At 39.3% G+C, this 15,661-nt stretch overlaps 2 protein-coding genes across 2 annotated transcripts; both read right to left on the reverse strand.

Annotated features, from left to right (window-relative positions):
• Window positions 1–3,064: 3,064 nt before the first annotated feature.
• Window positions 3,065–8,616, reverse strand: LOC135681802 (uncharacterized). The gene is made up of 4 exons (XM_065196425.2): window positions 8,360–8,616; window positions 5,045–6,196; window positions 4,730–4,881; window positions 3,065–4,264 (listed from the first exon to the last, which is right to left on the reverse strand). The coding sequence occupies exons 1-4, from the start codon at window positions 8,528–8,530 to the stop codon at window positions 3,952–3,954; spliced, it is 1,788 nt and encodes a 595-aa protein (XP_065052497.2). The 5' UTR covers window positions 8,531–8,616; the 3' UTR covers window positions 3,065–3,951.
• A 2,454-nt stretch (window positions 8,617–11,070) lies between these two features.
• Window positions 11,071–15,658, reverse strand: LOC148958718 (uncharacterized). The gene has a single exon (XM_089111901.1). It carries the CDS (start codon window positions 13,081–13,083, stop codon window positions 12,568–12,570), a length of 516 nt encoding a protein of 171 aa, XP_088968027.1. The 5' UTR covers window positions 13,084–15,658; the 3' UTR covers window positions 11,071–12,567.
• Between the last annotated feature and the right edge of the window lie 3 nt (window positions 15,659–15,661).

The following is a 15,661-nucleotide window of genomic DNA, read 5'->3' on the forward strand; positions in this document are numbered from 1 at the left end:
ATTGTTTCCTTAACAATTGTTCAGGCCATTCCGAAATAGCCTGACCAAAATGTCAGAAGCAATGCGTTCACGTGAAACTTCTGGCCAATCACCTAGCTCCATTCAGTGAAAACTATGACGTTGGTCAGGCGAATTTCTGGGAGCCTGACCGTGATCATAATCATAATCAGCGGTGAACCACTGCTCCATAAATAAAAGCGCTCCACCGCAGAACTGCGAATATCTGAAGATGATAGAAAGGGACGTGAAGAAGGGATATTTTTCTTTCTTAGAGTTATTTTTTCATTATGGGAAAAACTTATCACCGAAAATTGTTGATCAGGCTCAGCCTGACCAGCCTGCCCTCTGGCTTCGCCACTGCTTAAAATACAGATCGCAGTAGACAGCCACCTCTAAGATAAAACATTTACGTGACTGATTGTCAAAGATAACGATGTCAGGTTAACGATGCGAAATATCCATCACCATATTCCGTTATATTCCATAATAATGGAAACATTTTCATTTTAAATTCTTAAACACTACAGTTAAGCTCAATTGACACTGAAAGCGGCGCGGTGCGGTGCGGCACGTCGCGTTGCGGCGCATCGCGTCAAATAGTTTTTCTTGCAATTCACACTAGATGCGTCATGATGCGTTTTTTGAAATGGCCTCACAAGAACAAGATGTTCTCCTTGCTCTTGCTCTGCAAAACCAAATACTGGCATTAACACTATTAGAAAAACAAAAGAAAAAAAACGTTTGGGTTCGTGAGCTTTGGCGGCAAAGAAAAAACCAAGGACATCGCGACAATCTTATTCTAGAAATGAGGCTACAGCACCACACGATGCATTTCAATTATTTTCGAATGCTTCAAAGGACATTTGATGATTTAGCGAGGTTGATTGGGCCTTCTCTTATCAGGAAAACCACTGAATTTGTGGCGACAGGAAACATTGCCTTATTGTCTGCCCACCAAAGTCTGGTAGTACATTTTTCAATTATAAGGGTACTTTTAGTATCGTTTTAATGGCTGTGGCAGATGCAAGTTACATGTTTACTTTTGTGGATGTAGGCGATTTTGGACGGCAAAATGATCGAAAATGATTTTGGACGGAGAAGGGTAGTCAAAAATGCCTTTGGTATGCTTTCTGCCCGCTGGAAATTTTTAAGATCTCCAATTTAGGGGCAGCCAGAAAAGGCAGCCAATTTTGTATTTTGTAAGTATTTTGGCAGCTATCGCTCTGCAAAATTGGCTGAAAAAGCACGAGGATTCTCAACGGGTGTATGGGAAAGTTTATTGCCCAACTAGCTATGTCGATTATGACGACTCTCGTGGAATCCTGCATAAAGGAAAGTAGAGATCAGAAGTTACTGATAATGGTGCGTTACAAAACATAAGTAACATTGGACCAAAAAATTATGCTAAAACTTCTGAACGCAATCGAGCATTAATAGCTGACTTCTTTGTTGCTACTCAAGGGGAACTTTAATGGCAACATGACAATGTAAGAAGGACATCACATGACCCAATCTCGTTACATTTAGATGAATATTCTTTGTAGCATGAATAATTTAGTGAAATAAGATAAGGCACAAGATAAGGTACTTTATAAATAGCTTGCCTGATACACAAGTTGAGTTGATATCACACGTAGTCATAAAAACAGAAAAATATACTGACAATAGAGAATATCAAGACATTCGTTAAAAAGATAGTGTTCTTTGCACAAAAAATAAGACATCCTAAAAACAGCATTCTTGCAAAGAACCTTATGTTTTGTAAGTGTTGGACACAGCTGTTGAGATAAGTTCCTGAACTCAAGCCGAGTGCATGTAAAAACATCCGATGTCGTACCTTCCTTCCCATTCCACTTTGATGTACCTGTACGTAGTGGCGTAGAGGAAGCATCTAGCCAAGAATATAACTTTTCAATATTAAATGCCTAGGGTATTATCCTTTTTGTAGAAAATGGTTTATCTAAGGCCACCGCTATCGTAAAAATTAAAGCAGCCAAAGGTATCACTTTGAATGTTTTTGCGACAGCCCCATACTGAAAATTTAGCCAAGAATCCCCTCCCGTGCATCGGGGGCCCTAAGAAAGAACTGAGACGCGGTCCCCATTAACGGATGACAAGAAAGTCCCATCCAGCACTGGAGATCATGTCAACCATAACAAAGTTTTAAAAATGACGATTATATCTCTTTAGCTAGGGAGGAGAAGGGAGCTGAGTTATAGAAGCTTCAGTTGCAGACCCTTGAAAATTCTTGAAGTGTAATTAAGCGAGGTTTCAAAAATATGGATACAAAAACAGTCAAAGACTAGGCAACCCAACCACAATACTTATATCCTGCAATAATGTCGAACGTCTTACCTGAATATGAAACTTGTGGAATATAGTTTCCATTCGTCATCATAAAATGTGCTCTTTGACCCAGGATCAGCGGAAGCAGGCAGCAGCGGTCTTAGGGAGTGCGGGGTCCGGGGCCAAAAACATCTGTGGGGCCCTTGTTTTTTACAATTTCTCTTTTTTCTTAGGTGCAGGGCCCCTTTTGGCTACCATGAACGCGGGGCTATGGCCCCCTGGACCCCCTTAAACCGCCACTAAAAGCAGGGGGCAATACGAAATAAATTACAAAGTTCAGTTGAAACAATGCAAAAATAATTTTGCTTTTGGTCTTTTTTCAAGTTTAGTTCTCTTCTAAACTGTTTAGCTCTTTCCCAATCCGCATTATCCTCCGCTGTCCCTGTTATAGCCTGCTTGAAGAAAAAGAACCTTGTTTTTGGCAAAGAAAGAAATAAATTATTCTCACTACCCTGGGTACCAGAGCCTCGAGAAACCCGGAATAATGTATTGTAGGCCGCTGTGGCAAAGAATGGAACTATATTTCTGAGACTAAATTATGAAGACTTTGGCACCCAGGGTATATTCTCGAGTGTGCTCAAAGTCTTTGTAAAGTTATTTGCTTTAAAACGTGCCATGAAAGAAAAAACAACTCGATAACAAGGAGATTAGAAAATTGTTTCAAACACAGGGATGATTCAAAAGAAAACAACATGTTTCTTCAAACCACTGCTTTGATATCTACAAAGTCACCATACATATCTACTCTAAATCTCGGGATGCTCGGGATCATTGAATTAGAAGAAATTTCAACTGCAGGAATGTGTAGCATTTAGCAATTAACATCTTTTTTCATTTAAACGTCGAAATTCAAGTCGTTTCAAAAAGTCTCAATATGTTTGTAATGGTCTTCACAGCTACAGCAAACTTATCATCATAATGAATATGACATGTTAGTTAAATGAAGTGCTGCCACACGTAGGGGTTTCTACCTCCTGTAGGGATTTTGAGGGTTTTGAGGGTTGTAGGGAAAACCTACGGTATAAATTTTGAAATGAAGGTTTTTTTATTAAATTTGTGCAGTGCTGGTGCAGGGTGGCTCTAGGCCAGGGAAACCATAATTAGAAAGGTGCAAAAATTATGTGCAAGTGCGAAAATTAATTCTAAAAGTATTGTTTCTCTATTCTAAATAAGTTTTTCGACCAAAAAATGGGAGTTCAGCCTCTATTTACCATAAGTTTTTCGCTGGTTTGCCCCACCTGAGTGACTGGAATACAGCTATAAAACAATTGGATTCAAAACAAAACAAAAAAATGAATGGTCTATTTGTCTTTGTTATCATGCAATGCACCAATCACAAACATCTAGCTACAGCATTGAAAACAGACACTGCCGAACGCCTTCTTAATGTAGAAAGTAGGTTTTTTATCAAAATTCGTAGGGAATTGTTGGTAGAAAACTGAGTTGCCACGTGGGTTATGCGTAGGTATAAATTTGTAAGGTGGTAGGTGGAAATGTTATATTGTGCATGGCAGCATTCAATGAGAATCAAAGCATGGAATTTTTCGTTAAGTCCCCAACTATGACAACAACTGGTCTAAACAGTACTTCAGCCACACAGAATGACTAAAAATCATATTCATCCTCGTCATCAGAAGAACATCGCCCTGAAAAATAGTCGAAATCTTCTTCTTCACCTGACTCTCCACACATATCTTCATCTGTCCCTGATTCCGGTAGCTTTACATCCTTCACGAGCTCGTCTTTCATGGCAGGCACAAGACCCTTGCGGAAGGCAATAGACAGTAGCTCTTCTGCAGTTGATGTTTGCGGGTACTGTCTTCCTGCCCATTTCAAGTACAAAGCAAATTCATTCCAATCAACCTTGCCGTCAGCATCCATGTCAATGGCCTTTAATGCTTTCTTGGTCTCATCGCATCTGTCAGAAATTGATATTGGTGCAATTTACTTTATTCTCAAAACGTTTGGATAAAATCCAAGAAATTCATCTTAATGCTTATCGTAATCCAGAATATAAAAAAAATCTAGGGAATTTTAAAACAGCCACTGGGAATTATATTCACATATTTCTAGAGATCTGAAATTCCTTTTGCTTTGTTGTCTTTTGCTTTTGGCAGGCAGAGAAACAATCCTTAAAGAGCTATCAAGAACAGTAGAATTTCTCCTACGACTTGACAATACATGTTCAACAAAACTCTTTATAATTTTTTGATTGACCATTGATTTGATACCAGCTGTCTTTACAGGGGCATTATCTTCTCAAATTTCCAATCTCTGTTTTGTACCTATTTCTCCATTTTAAAGTAACAGGCTATTCGGATACTAATGACAAAGAACAAATTGTAAGAATGTTTGCTTTGTAAAAAGCGTGTTGTCTTGTTACCTGTAACAGCCAAAATACGGAGCCATAAAACCATTGTAGAAAGCATCAAATTCTAGAATGTCATCACGCTCGCCATCTCGCAAATCCCATTCATCCCACATCTCCCTGATTTCCTTGATAAGATTTTGAATGTGCGCCATTTTGGGCTTTTCCTAAAATAAGAAAAAATACACTTGCAGGGACAAAATTTTCATTATCCCTCGCACCCTCCCCTTTTTAATCCAATTTAGGTCCTTTCTAATCTGTAAGATGGTAGAATCAGATTTGAAGACAGTGAAAATTTTAACGAATGCAAATACAGTAAGTTTTAGGGACCTTAGCAATTGCGTCACTCATTGCAGCAGTTAGTTTGCCTCCTGAACGATCGAACAAGAGAGCCAAACCGACGGCACTCATGTACTCCTCTTTCCTGTTTGCGTGCAAATCTTCGAGCATCTTCGCCAGCATTTTCTTTGCCATGTCAACAGTGAACTGCGGATCATTGCCGAACAATCGCTGCAGGCGAAGGACAACCATATTTGGATTCGCTAGTGTGGTCATTCTCATCACAGCTTCTTCTCCAAAAAACGTTTGCAAACTGAAAACCTTTTCGTCGGGTGTAAACTGATCCATCCCAAAAACCAGGTCAAGGGCACGTTCACCGTAGATTGGCTGTTTTGGATGAGGAGGCAGCCCAGTTGTAATCTTGGTCACATTAATTGCTGCCTTTCTCAGCTCGGTACAGTTGAATTTCTTCAAAACCTTCTTGTTCCCCAATCGAATCATATTTAAAAGGGTGACAGTGGAACTGGCATGCCCCATGGAAGCACCTTCTTCGCAAAGGCCTGCCCAAATTCCGTCAGCACCATTGGCAAGGCATTCAAGTTGTGTGTGCTCTAACATCCCCCATTGCTGATGTACATGCACCAACAAGTGTCCTTCTGTGAATCCGCAACGGTTCATCTCTTTGCGGATAGCTGAGATCCATACACCAAGCTGTTCTGGGAAGAATTTGCCCGACTCTTCGGTGATTAGTGCAAATGGGCGCAAGTGTTTGGGCAAAGATGACAAAAAGTTGACAATCTTGAAAACTCTTCTTGGTTTCTTCACCATTGCATCAGGAAGGTCACGAAGGTTTATCAGGACACGGGAGTCCTCGGCCAGATTGCTATGACACCATTTAATCAATTTTTCCAAGTGCTGACAGATCTTTTTGACCGTAAAAACCGTGTAATCGATTCCATTATAGACCAAATCCATCTCGATGATAGCATGCTTTATACCCAACTCTTTCATCTTCAGCAAACCGATTGGCATCAAATCAGTATTTGGAATTTTGTTGGTGATCTTCTCTAGAAATTCAGAGAATGCATAAAAGTTGGAGAAATCTTCGCCTTTTTCAGCAAGCTGACGAATAAATGTGTCACCAAGACGCGTCATATGGGAAAATGAAGCAACAATCGTGTGCTTGAAGCCAACTCGTTTGATCTAAAATAAGAAAGAAATTCAAAGACTTGTGTATTTTACTTACGCTGCAATTCTTTTCAAGTTCTTTTAATGTCAGATAAGTTACATGGACACTGAGGGTCGACATTGGATACATGTTTACTAATTTCTTTAGAATAATTCATTACACTTTGACATATCTTTATGAACATTTTGAGCAAACAGGACAAGAAAAAAGATTGAAATAAACATATCAAGGTTGAACTGTGCTAGAATGTTTAATATTTTTTTCCAGGGTGTTACAAAAAACCTTTCAGAAAGAAGGGTAAAATAGTCCTGAGAATAATTGGTCATTTTCAATTACAAGACTGAAGGTGACGTTCTCTCTAAACTTGGACTTGGACCAATTTATCTTTGGGCTGTCATGCGCCAATTGCAAAGACGGCCATAAATGAAACCTAAACCATTTTCGAAGGAATTGAGAAGAAAAAGAAACAATGGCCTTCTTCCGCCAACCAGCAACACCCTGTTCATATAGTCGCAAGCCATTTGGCAATTAGGAAATAGAAATAAAAAAAGAAAGCTAATATGCCAATAAAAACCTGAAAATGCCGAGATAAGGGTTGGGTGGGTAGGGGTTGTATCTTCAGGTTGTCTTGCAACGTGTGAGGATAAAAATACCAACAAAATAAAGCTTTTCTACTCAAGGCCAATGCACACTTGCACGCTTGTTGCTTCGGCCTTATTGGAGACACAATGTAATGTTTGCTCGACCACTGCTACAATAAGCACGAACTCCACAACCGTACCAACCAACCGTGCCAAAAGCAAAATCCCAAGGGGCACAAAATGGCGTAGCCTATCACATACGAAATGTGACAAAGTTTCCATTAATCCAGCTTTGTATCGCATCGGCAAGCATGAATGCTGATGATACACACACGACAGTAGCCTCTGAAGACATTAACAAGCTAACCCAAGTAATGAATGAGGTACTAGAAAATATTTCTGAGTGGATAGGGATCAATAAATTAAGCGCAAATCCTAAAAAAACTGAGTTTATGCTTATCGGCCATCCACGTGGAACAAATAAAATTGAAACTCTAGCTCCTCTGAAACTTATTGGAACAGAAATGAAACGAGTGAAAAAAAAACTAAATCTCTAGGTATTATTGTGGACGAGAATCTCAACTGGAAGGAACACTTTAAATCTTTGAAAGGAAAAGTAGCAAGTGCTCTGTCTGCGTTGAAAAAGCTGAAGCACATTCTTCCACAATCCAAACTATATGAGGTTTATCACGCGCTGGTTGAAAGTCACCTCCGTTACGGGAATGTTGTCTGGGGTAGCCTGCCAAACACGAAGCTACAAACACTTCAGCATCGACAGGATTGAAAATGCCAAACAAAAGGACCCCTGGAACAGTGAAGCGTCGGGAAAATCAAATTATTTTAACTTTAGCGATGATCGCCGATGGTTCCCGATGACCCGGTTTTCATATGTCATAAACCATCGCAGACTGTCATAGACCATCGGGAAGCTGCGTCTGGGATCATCGCCGACGGGTTACGATATATGAAAACCAGGCTTAAGCGTTGATCAGATCATATCTTTTGATAGATCTACCATGACACACAAAATAGTTAATAAACAGTGCCCTGAGAGCCTCTGGAACAAGTATAATCAGAGGATTGAAATTTCTAGTTATATCACAAGAAACAATAGAAATCTTGACATTCCAAATTGAAGCTTGAGAATTCAAATTCAATTCACACATATTATTAAATAATTTTTTGAAATTTTGTCTTCCATTTTTAGTTTTTCTTTAGCTTTCCTTTAGCTTATCATAACTTGTATTTAGGTTTCTGATGGGATATCGTGTTGAAATAAGAATTTAATAAAAAAAAGCTTTAACCAGACTAGCAATAGTACCAAAGATGTCAAAAATGACAACGCGCAAAGAGGAAAAAAAGCAGCCTTGAGCAGAAATGTTACTTGACGCTCTTGCCACGAGAGAGGCTATGGAATAAAATTTGTTCAGAAACAGAAATTCCATAGAAAACCTGCAAATGTAGCGGATAGCGGCAAGGTATCCCTTCGATCAAGACACAGTAATTAAATTTGAAATAATCTCGCTTTCTCTAATGTACCTAGGTGAAAGTAATGTTGCAAGTAAGAAGTGACATGCCAAGGTAAATATCCCTCACCTCATTGTATATTTGCCATTTGTTCTCAATGGTGTGGCCGCGAAGTTGCCCAACCGTTGTCTCACGTAGTGAGTTGTCCAGCACGAACATATCCAGCTTTTGAAGCACTTTCCGTTTGGGCGCATGTTGGCGTAACTCCTCTTTTACTGCGTCAATTTGCTGCTGGAACATGACTGTAGTTTGAGTTTGCTCTGTGTTTTGAGTGTTCCTCCTTCTCTTCTCTCTCCTTCAGAATCAACCTCAACTGATCGTTCTCAGTACTTATATTCATCGTACGTAAATATTTTCCGCATGATTGAGCAAACACAAGAAAGCGCAACATTATAGGGCAAAAAGAAAAAGAGCAAATCAACTTGGAAAGATTTTGTTTAACGCTGGCACTCCCGTTTCTATTTTTGCATCCCGTTTCTATTTTCTGTGTTTTTAATCCTAGCAAGCCTCGATGAAACTAGCCTGCGTGCAGACTCTGAAATTTAAAAGAGGAGAGAAAGTAGAGTCTGCGCAATAGAGCCGCTTTTCTTGTTCGCTGACATCAAAATTTTATTCTGAGCACTAGAACAACAACTCCATTAGCGTGCAATGTTTTTCTGTAATTTTAGTTGTTCAAAAGAACAAACAGACCTATTCTATTATCCTGATACCATTCAATTATACAACTGCTCGAAGGCGCCACTTTGAAAACTGAAAAAAAGGCAATTGAAATTCCCCCAACCATCAAATTCGGTTCCTTGATTTTGAGGAACTTGGGAACAAGAAAATCGGCTCGGCTTCGCAGACTCTACTTTTTCTCCTATTATTAATTTTGTCAACAGTCTGCACGCAGGCTACGATGAAACAGGCTTAAAACATTTTGAGGAGATGTTTTGAATGATATTTAGCAGTCTTCTATAACAGTAGTTTGAAATAAAGCAAGATATTTTGTCATTCCAAATTTCCTGCAGCATTCAATTCATCGAAATTTCTTCTTACGAAACGACTTTCAGCAGCAAAAAGTTCGAATGTCATCAATAGGGGTTTCCACATCCTACCACGCGAATTTATTAGTAGATATTGAATTTACATACAAAGTTTAGGGACCACTTGAAAGTTTGTTACTTGTTTGAGTGCTTACTATTTATTGTATTTTTGAATAACTTTTGAATTTTAAACTTGCTCTGAACAATTTATATTGTTCTAGAGGGAGGCTATTTTTGTCAGCTGTAGAGGGGGATTAAAAATTGGGAGGGGGGGGCTTATTAGAGAAGGAGGCTTATTAATAAATTCAATGTAAAAATGTTATAAAAATGCCCTTATTCATTTTTTGTTATGAAAATGTCATACAAATGTTCTCACGTTGCACAAGTTGTCCTTATTTGACTCAAGAGGCTTAAGAGGGAGGGATTTAATAGAAAGCAGGGGCGTTGTGGCTTCTAGAAAAGGGCCGGGAGAAAATGATCATAAGGGGGCCCGCTCTTTTGTAATACATCTCCAATCACAAACCACAGGTTGCCAAAAATGGTACGTACGTACCTAGAAACGATGCATCTACGAAAAATTGAAAATATGCCAGTTTCTAACATTTTTAAAGGTTCATTTGCTATATTTGTTGGAGTGTATCACCTTCCCTCTAACCATAGCCTCTTTAAGACTACAAAGAATTTGGAACAAATTTAGTGCTATTGGCACACTTGATACAAACACAAACGAGATAGAGCACTTCCCTTTAAGTTAACTTGAAATACATTTCAGAAATTGTTTGCAGTCGTTTACCAAGTTTTACATTTTTTTAGGCATGCTTTGTTGTGTTTCGTTAAAATTCATTTCTAAAATTGGAATTCCCTTGCTTTAAGAGGCCCCCTAGACTTCGAGGACCTGTGGCAGTTTGCCCTTACTTGTCCCCCTTTCGGCGGCCCTGTTCATATATCACGTATCTCTTTCACAGGGGCCTGTTTGTCTTAGGTTTTACAAACTCACTTGAAAGGGGCCCACCGGGAATTTCCCGGTGTCCCGCCTAGCCACAACGCCCCTGATAGAGAGGGGGCTTATTTCAAAGTTTTCCTTGATAAAGGAGGCTTTTTAGAGAGGGGTCTTAAAAGAGAGGGGGGCTTAATAGAGCTTTTACGGTAGCTCAACATTGACAAAAACAGCAAAGGCTCTCAAAGACATTGACAGCGGATACTTTAAATCTTTCGACTAGACGGCAGTGCTTTTATCCTTGATGAGATGATACCAAGATACTCATCCAATCAATGTTTGGAGATTTTCTGTTGTAGCATCCTTCCCATTTTTTTTCCAAGAAGTTTTGCATTTGCTGGCACAAGGAGCAATGCTTCACCTCTCTACCCCCCGCCATTACTGTCCGGAGAATATCAACTGGACACATGCGGGTATTATGTGGCAAATTTTTGGTGCTACCATTTGAAGCTACAAATAAATTGCTCAGGCACCTAACAAAAACAAACTTATAACTCCGTCAATCGCCTTTTAGCTATTCTTAAAGAATAGACCATGGTTCAAGCACAAGTAAGATTCTAGAAGCAATCTATTACGATGTCAAAATTTTGATAAGGTCCATGTTTAATGACAAATAGTATGCAACTAGCAATTACGTGCCTAGATAACTGGAAAAATGAATCTCAGTGCTATATTGCAAGGAAACATTGTCAGGCTTATGTTGTTTAACATCCAAATCAAAAGCCACCAGATGTTTGCGTCAGACAAACACGATAGGAAATGCAGAATATTCATTCATAGTCAATATCGTTAGATTACTTTTTCGACTTAACCAAATAGTTGCTTTTTTACATTTAACGTGTCAAGGCAATGGCAATGATTTTTCAAAGGGAAGCATTAACAAACCTAGCCCTTTCGAATATCTTATAAAATACTTATACCCAGAGAGTAGTAACTTAAAGAATCCAAGTGATTTGCACTCATCGTATGATCAGTTTTACATTTTTTCTTTCTTACATGTTTTGGATTCAAACCACTAACGAGCAATCTGTGGTGCTGTAGGGTCTATGAAGAAAGGCTTTTTCCAAGTACCAAGTAAATTACCAATTTATAAGCAAATTTCTGAAAAAGTGAGTAAACACAAACGTTTAAGATTTTGATTAAACTTTGGATACATTTTCTTCTTTTGATATAAGAAACCTTTTGGGTTAATCTATCGAAATTTCCTTGATCTTTTTTCTGTATATTACTCAATGCTGCGCGTCTACTAATTTATGCCCCATGCGTGATAGCGTGTCAACATGCCAAAGCACCGTACGTGCCAACGTGCTAAAGATTGGTACGCGCCAATGTGCCATTTTTTGTCATTTTAATCTAGGGTTGCTGTTTGAGAGCTTTTTTCCATGTTCGAGCTGAAAGCTCTCAAGGTGTTCTAAATTCTTAAAGCCCTCTGGCAGGGATAGCCTAATTCATTTGTTTTCTCACATAATTTTTTCTTTTTCCTTTAAAATTCTTCCCTTTTTTAAAGTAGAAAAAAACACTAGAATAATAGAAAACAGTTTAAAAATCTCTAAAAGAAAATGTAAGAAAAGAAAACACGAAGTTACCTAAATATTTTTGACAAGCTGGCACATTTGTACGTGAAAAAGTACAGTAAGTACCCGCATAAAAGAAACCGCTTTTTCAAATTGAGGCCTCAGAAAGTTCCTTATTAAGAGAGACTTATTAGACGTTGACACTGACCAAGCTTTGGCACGTTGGCACGAAGAAACCTATGGCACATTGGCACATACAAAGCTATTGTACGTACAATCTATGGCACATTGACACGTAACAAATCTGAACGTTTGGCACAAAATTTAGCAGACTCCAATTCTGCATAATTACAAAATTGTTTTCGAAACTAATGACGTCATCCCTCTAAAAACCATGTAACGGATACGTCACCTAGCTAATTACCCACAGTGCGAAAGCAAATTAAACCAACTTTTTGTCAACTTTTATTGGAAAAGCCGTGTAAAGCATAAGTGCTTTCCCAAAAACTTTCAAACATATTAAATGAATTAAACGTAGCTGTAATGCGGTACTTAAAGTTCTTCCATTCACAACAACTTTCTTGACAGTACGCAGAAAGGCAACTCTCTTTTCAAGGCTCTGCTTCGTGCAAGATGTCTACATTTAGGCTAATCAAATCGTCTACAATTGTCTAGATCACAATTCTCTAAGGACTTTTTTTATCAATACGTTATATTATAAAATATTCTAAAACGAATACGTCACATGACTGCAGAAAAGTCCGATGCCATGGTTGTCTGTGGAAACGGAGGATCTTCTGAACGGAATCGAAGAAAATGCAGCAGAGCTTCTATTGCATAAAATGCAGAAGCAAAGAAGCCAGCAGTGAGTGCTGTTGTATTTCTGCCAAAATGCTGGCTCCTTGGTGCAAGATTTGCCAAAAGCCCGCTGGCGACGAGGAGCAGAAAGGCTGTCATTGCGGCAAATGTCATTAGTGCCTCAGATGCTTTGAAGATTGGGTGCACCTTCTCCCAAAGCGAAGTTAAATGAAGGATCATATCAATAACAGCAAACGAGAAAGCTATCCAGGCAACGACCCTAAAAAAAGTGTACCTCGTCGAGGTTTCATCTGTCGGAAGAACAACCGCTGCAAGGAATGTAGAAACAATTTCAAAAGCCTTCAGACGACCAGCCCAGCCTTGCTTGAGATACCACGGGTCATACTTGATCAATGGCTCTGTATTCGTGTTTTCCTGTCCTTCTCGCTGGTACTTCATCTTTGCAAAATGGCACTTCACTGTCAAAATAAAGTAGAAACAGGCGAAACTGCAACCACAAAATCAAATGTATGAGGACGTCAGTGCAGTTCTCTATCTGAAATCGCTTATTACACTGTCCACAAAGATCTCTTCAAATAAATGAATTTTAACTTGCTCATGAAAATAACCTGATTCTTTCGCAAAATTGAACTTTCATAGCACATTAACAACCAAACATATGAATAATATATGAAAAACTTTCCATTTGAATTGAAGTTATATTGGAGGGATTATATGCAAGTGAATGGTACGATGCATGTGGTTACCACAGCTTCCTATCTAATGATAATATTCATTCATATCCACCAGCTATTCTGATTTAAAACAGAATTCGCCCAAGGTTTGGTAACTACGCAAGATAAATTTGGTGTTTGACAATAATTTAAGGCTGGATGTGGAACGTACCATGTCCTGTTCCAAGTCGCTGGCCGCATTAACCCTTTATCATTTGCAAGGGTTTCTAGGGTTTTAGCGCCGCGCGGAAGATAGATACTTTCGAGTGGCGGGGGTGCGGGTAGGGCTAGGGATAAGGCTAAGGATAGGGCTAGGGGTAGCGATAAGGGTAGGGCTAGAGATAGGGCTAAGGGTTTGACTAGGAAAAGGGATAAAGTTGGACTAGGGATAAGGCTAAGGGATTGACTAGAGATAGATCTAAGGGTAGGGCTAGTTTAAGGTTAAATTTTTGCGGTTCTGGTACCAAAGGTAAGGCATTTCACTTCCTGTTAAGAAAATGTTATATATTTTCCTTTCAAATCCAGGCATTGTTCATGTAGTTCAGTCGACGGAACGGGAGAAGGTTTCTGTACTTCATTACTCAGCAAAGTTCAACGTCACAACACAACAACAGCATTATTATGCCGTGCAAACGCTCCGAAATAATCATATCATATGTCAAGGTTTGCAGATATGTCGAAATGAAAGGGAAAATCAAGTTTAATTCTCGGAAAACGATAATTCTAAAAAATTGACGTAAAAACATAAGCAAGTACTATCAAGAAAACCATTTAAAAATTAATGTTGGATGACTTATTCTCGTGTTTTTAAAAACGAGGCCAATGTCTAGCAACAAGATATGCTAGAAGCACATGGGTTCAGATTGCCAATCAAAATTAATCATCAACTGACGAAGATGTGGATTTTTCATTTATCATTTTATGTCGCAAAACTTCAAAATGCAATAGACCTAGCCTACTTCGAAGTAAGGGCGAATGAACCTCAAATTAATGTGGTTGAAAATCAAGTGTAAACCAGTTGTGGCCTGGCTTTTTCGCCTGGAGGGGCCAGCAGCAAAATAGCGCCCTTCATAACAAACATTATTGTATTTTCCTGAAAAGCTTGGCAGTCTGGTAAAGCTCTTATATTTTTTAACCTTGTATGTCAAGGATAGACTGACCCCAACGTGAGCACAGGGTCCCAAATATGATAATTTTTCATGGGGGTGTCAGGACAAGTTTGATCGGCTCACATACGAAATGGACTATCTCTTCAAAGCCAATCCAAGCAGTTAAACTTAATAAAAATGTGTCAAGAACATGTTTAGGGAAATTCCAAGAGTTCCCCCTACGATTTGGTGAAATGAGGGTTTTGTTCTCTTTGTTGTGTTCATTTGGCACCTTGGAGGGGAATCGAAAGCGCCAGATAAAATATTTACCTTTGTTCTGCTAAACTTGTACTTTGGGACAACTAAACAAGCTCAAAACATACATATAACACAATTTCACTGAACATCTCTCAACATTTGTAGAGTGCAAATGACCCTGTTCAGTGATGTTGAGTGGTGTTGAGCGGTGTTCAGCGATGTTGTGTGTAGTTTTAACCGATTCAAAAATGTCCAGCGGGTCGACTCAACATTTCTGTTGTTAAAGGTGTTGTTGAGAGATGTTGAGAGCGTTTTAACACCCCCATACAACAATGTTCAGTCGGCGCAAGCGCGCTAGACTTGGATTTTGCGCGCCAAAGAAAGGCTTCAGCGCGTCAAGATCTTAGATCAGACTCTGGATCAGACCAAGAGGTTGAGAGAAGTTGAATTTTATAAATCATAATAGCACACCATGACAAACGCTTGGAAACAGTTGGCAGTGAAAGCAAATCGAATGAGATAGCAATTCAAAACATGTTGCAAGACCAAAATCCTGACCTTAGGAAATCATCAGGCAGCTACTGTTACAGCGACTGTTAAAGCGAAAGAGTATCCGAAGTTCATCTTCCAAACTTGCCTTGGATCTCTGCGAGGCCGAGGTTCAACGCTTAACGAATGTTGAGTCGAATTGTTGAGAGCGTTTTAACACCCCAATTCAACATCACTAAAAATCACTGTACAAATGTTGAGCGATGTTCAGTGAAATGTTGAGAGCGTTTTAACGGGGCTTTAAGGCGTCTTCTTTATCTCTGCTGACATCCTAGAGACCTAATAACCAGACAAGTCGGTCGTATCAAACTTTTTTCGAGTTTTTGGCGCCATATACAAGCTTTGGCGCCCCTATAAAAAAGTCAGCTGGGCCCTGCCCCCCCAGCCTCCCCTGCCAGGCCGCCACTG

The sequence above is a fragment of the Rhopilema esculentum genome, chromosome 12 (assembly GCF_057945365.1).
Source record: "Rhopilema esculentum isolate cy_ngs chromosome 12, ASM5794536v1, whole genome shotgun sequence".
Lineage (NCBI taxonomy): Eukaryota > Metazoa > Cnidaria > Scyphozoa > Rhizostomeae > Rhizostomatidae > Rhopilema > Rhopilema esculentum.

Bases quoted from the DNA above. Each gene is read 5' to 3' on its own strand.
- LOC135681802 (XM_065196425.2), bottom strand. From the start codon at position 8,530: ATGTTCCAGCAGCAAATTGACGCAGTAAAAGAGGAGTTACGCCAACAT. The intron at 6,197-8,359 runs GTGAGGGATATT...TTCTTATTTTAG, and splicing joins AATGGCAAATATACAATGAG to ATCAAACGAGTTGGCTTCAA. The intron at 4,882-5,044 runs GTCCCTAAAACT...TTCTTATTTTAG, and splicing joins TGAGTGACGCAATTGCTAAG to GAAAAGCCCAAAATGGCGCA.
- LOC148958718 (XM_089111901.1), bottom strand. From the start codon at position 13,083: ATGAAGTACCAGCGAGAAGGACAGGAAAACACGAATACAGAGCCATTG.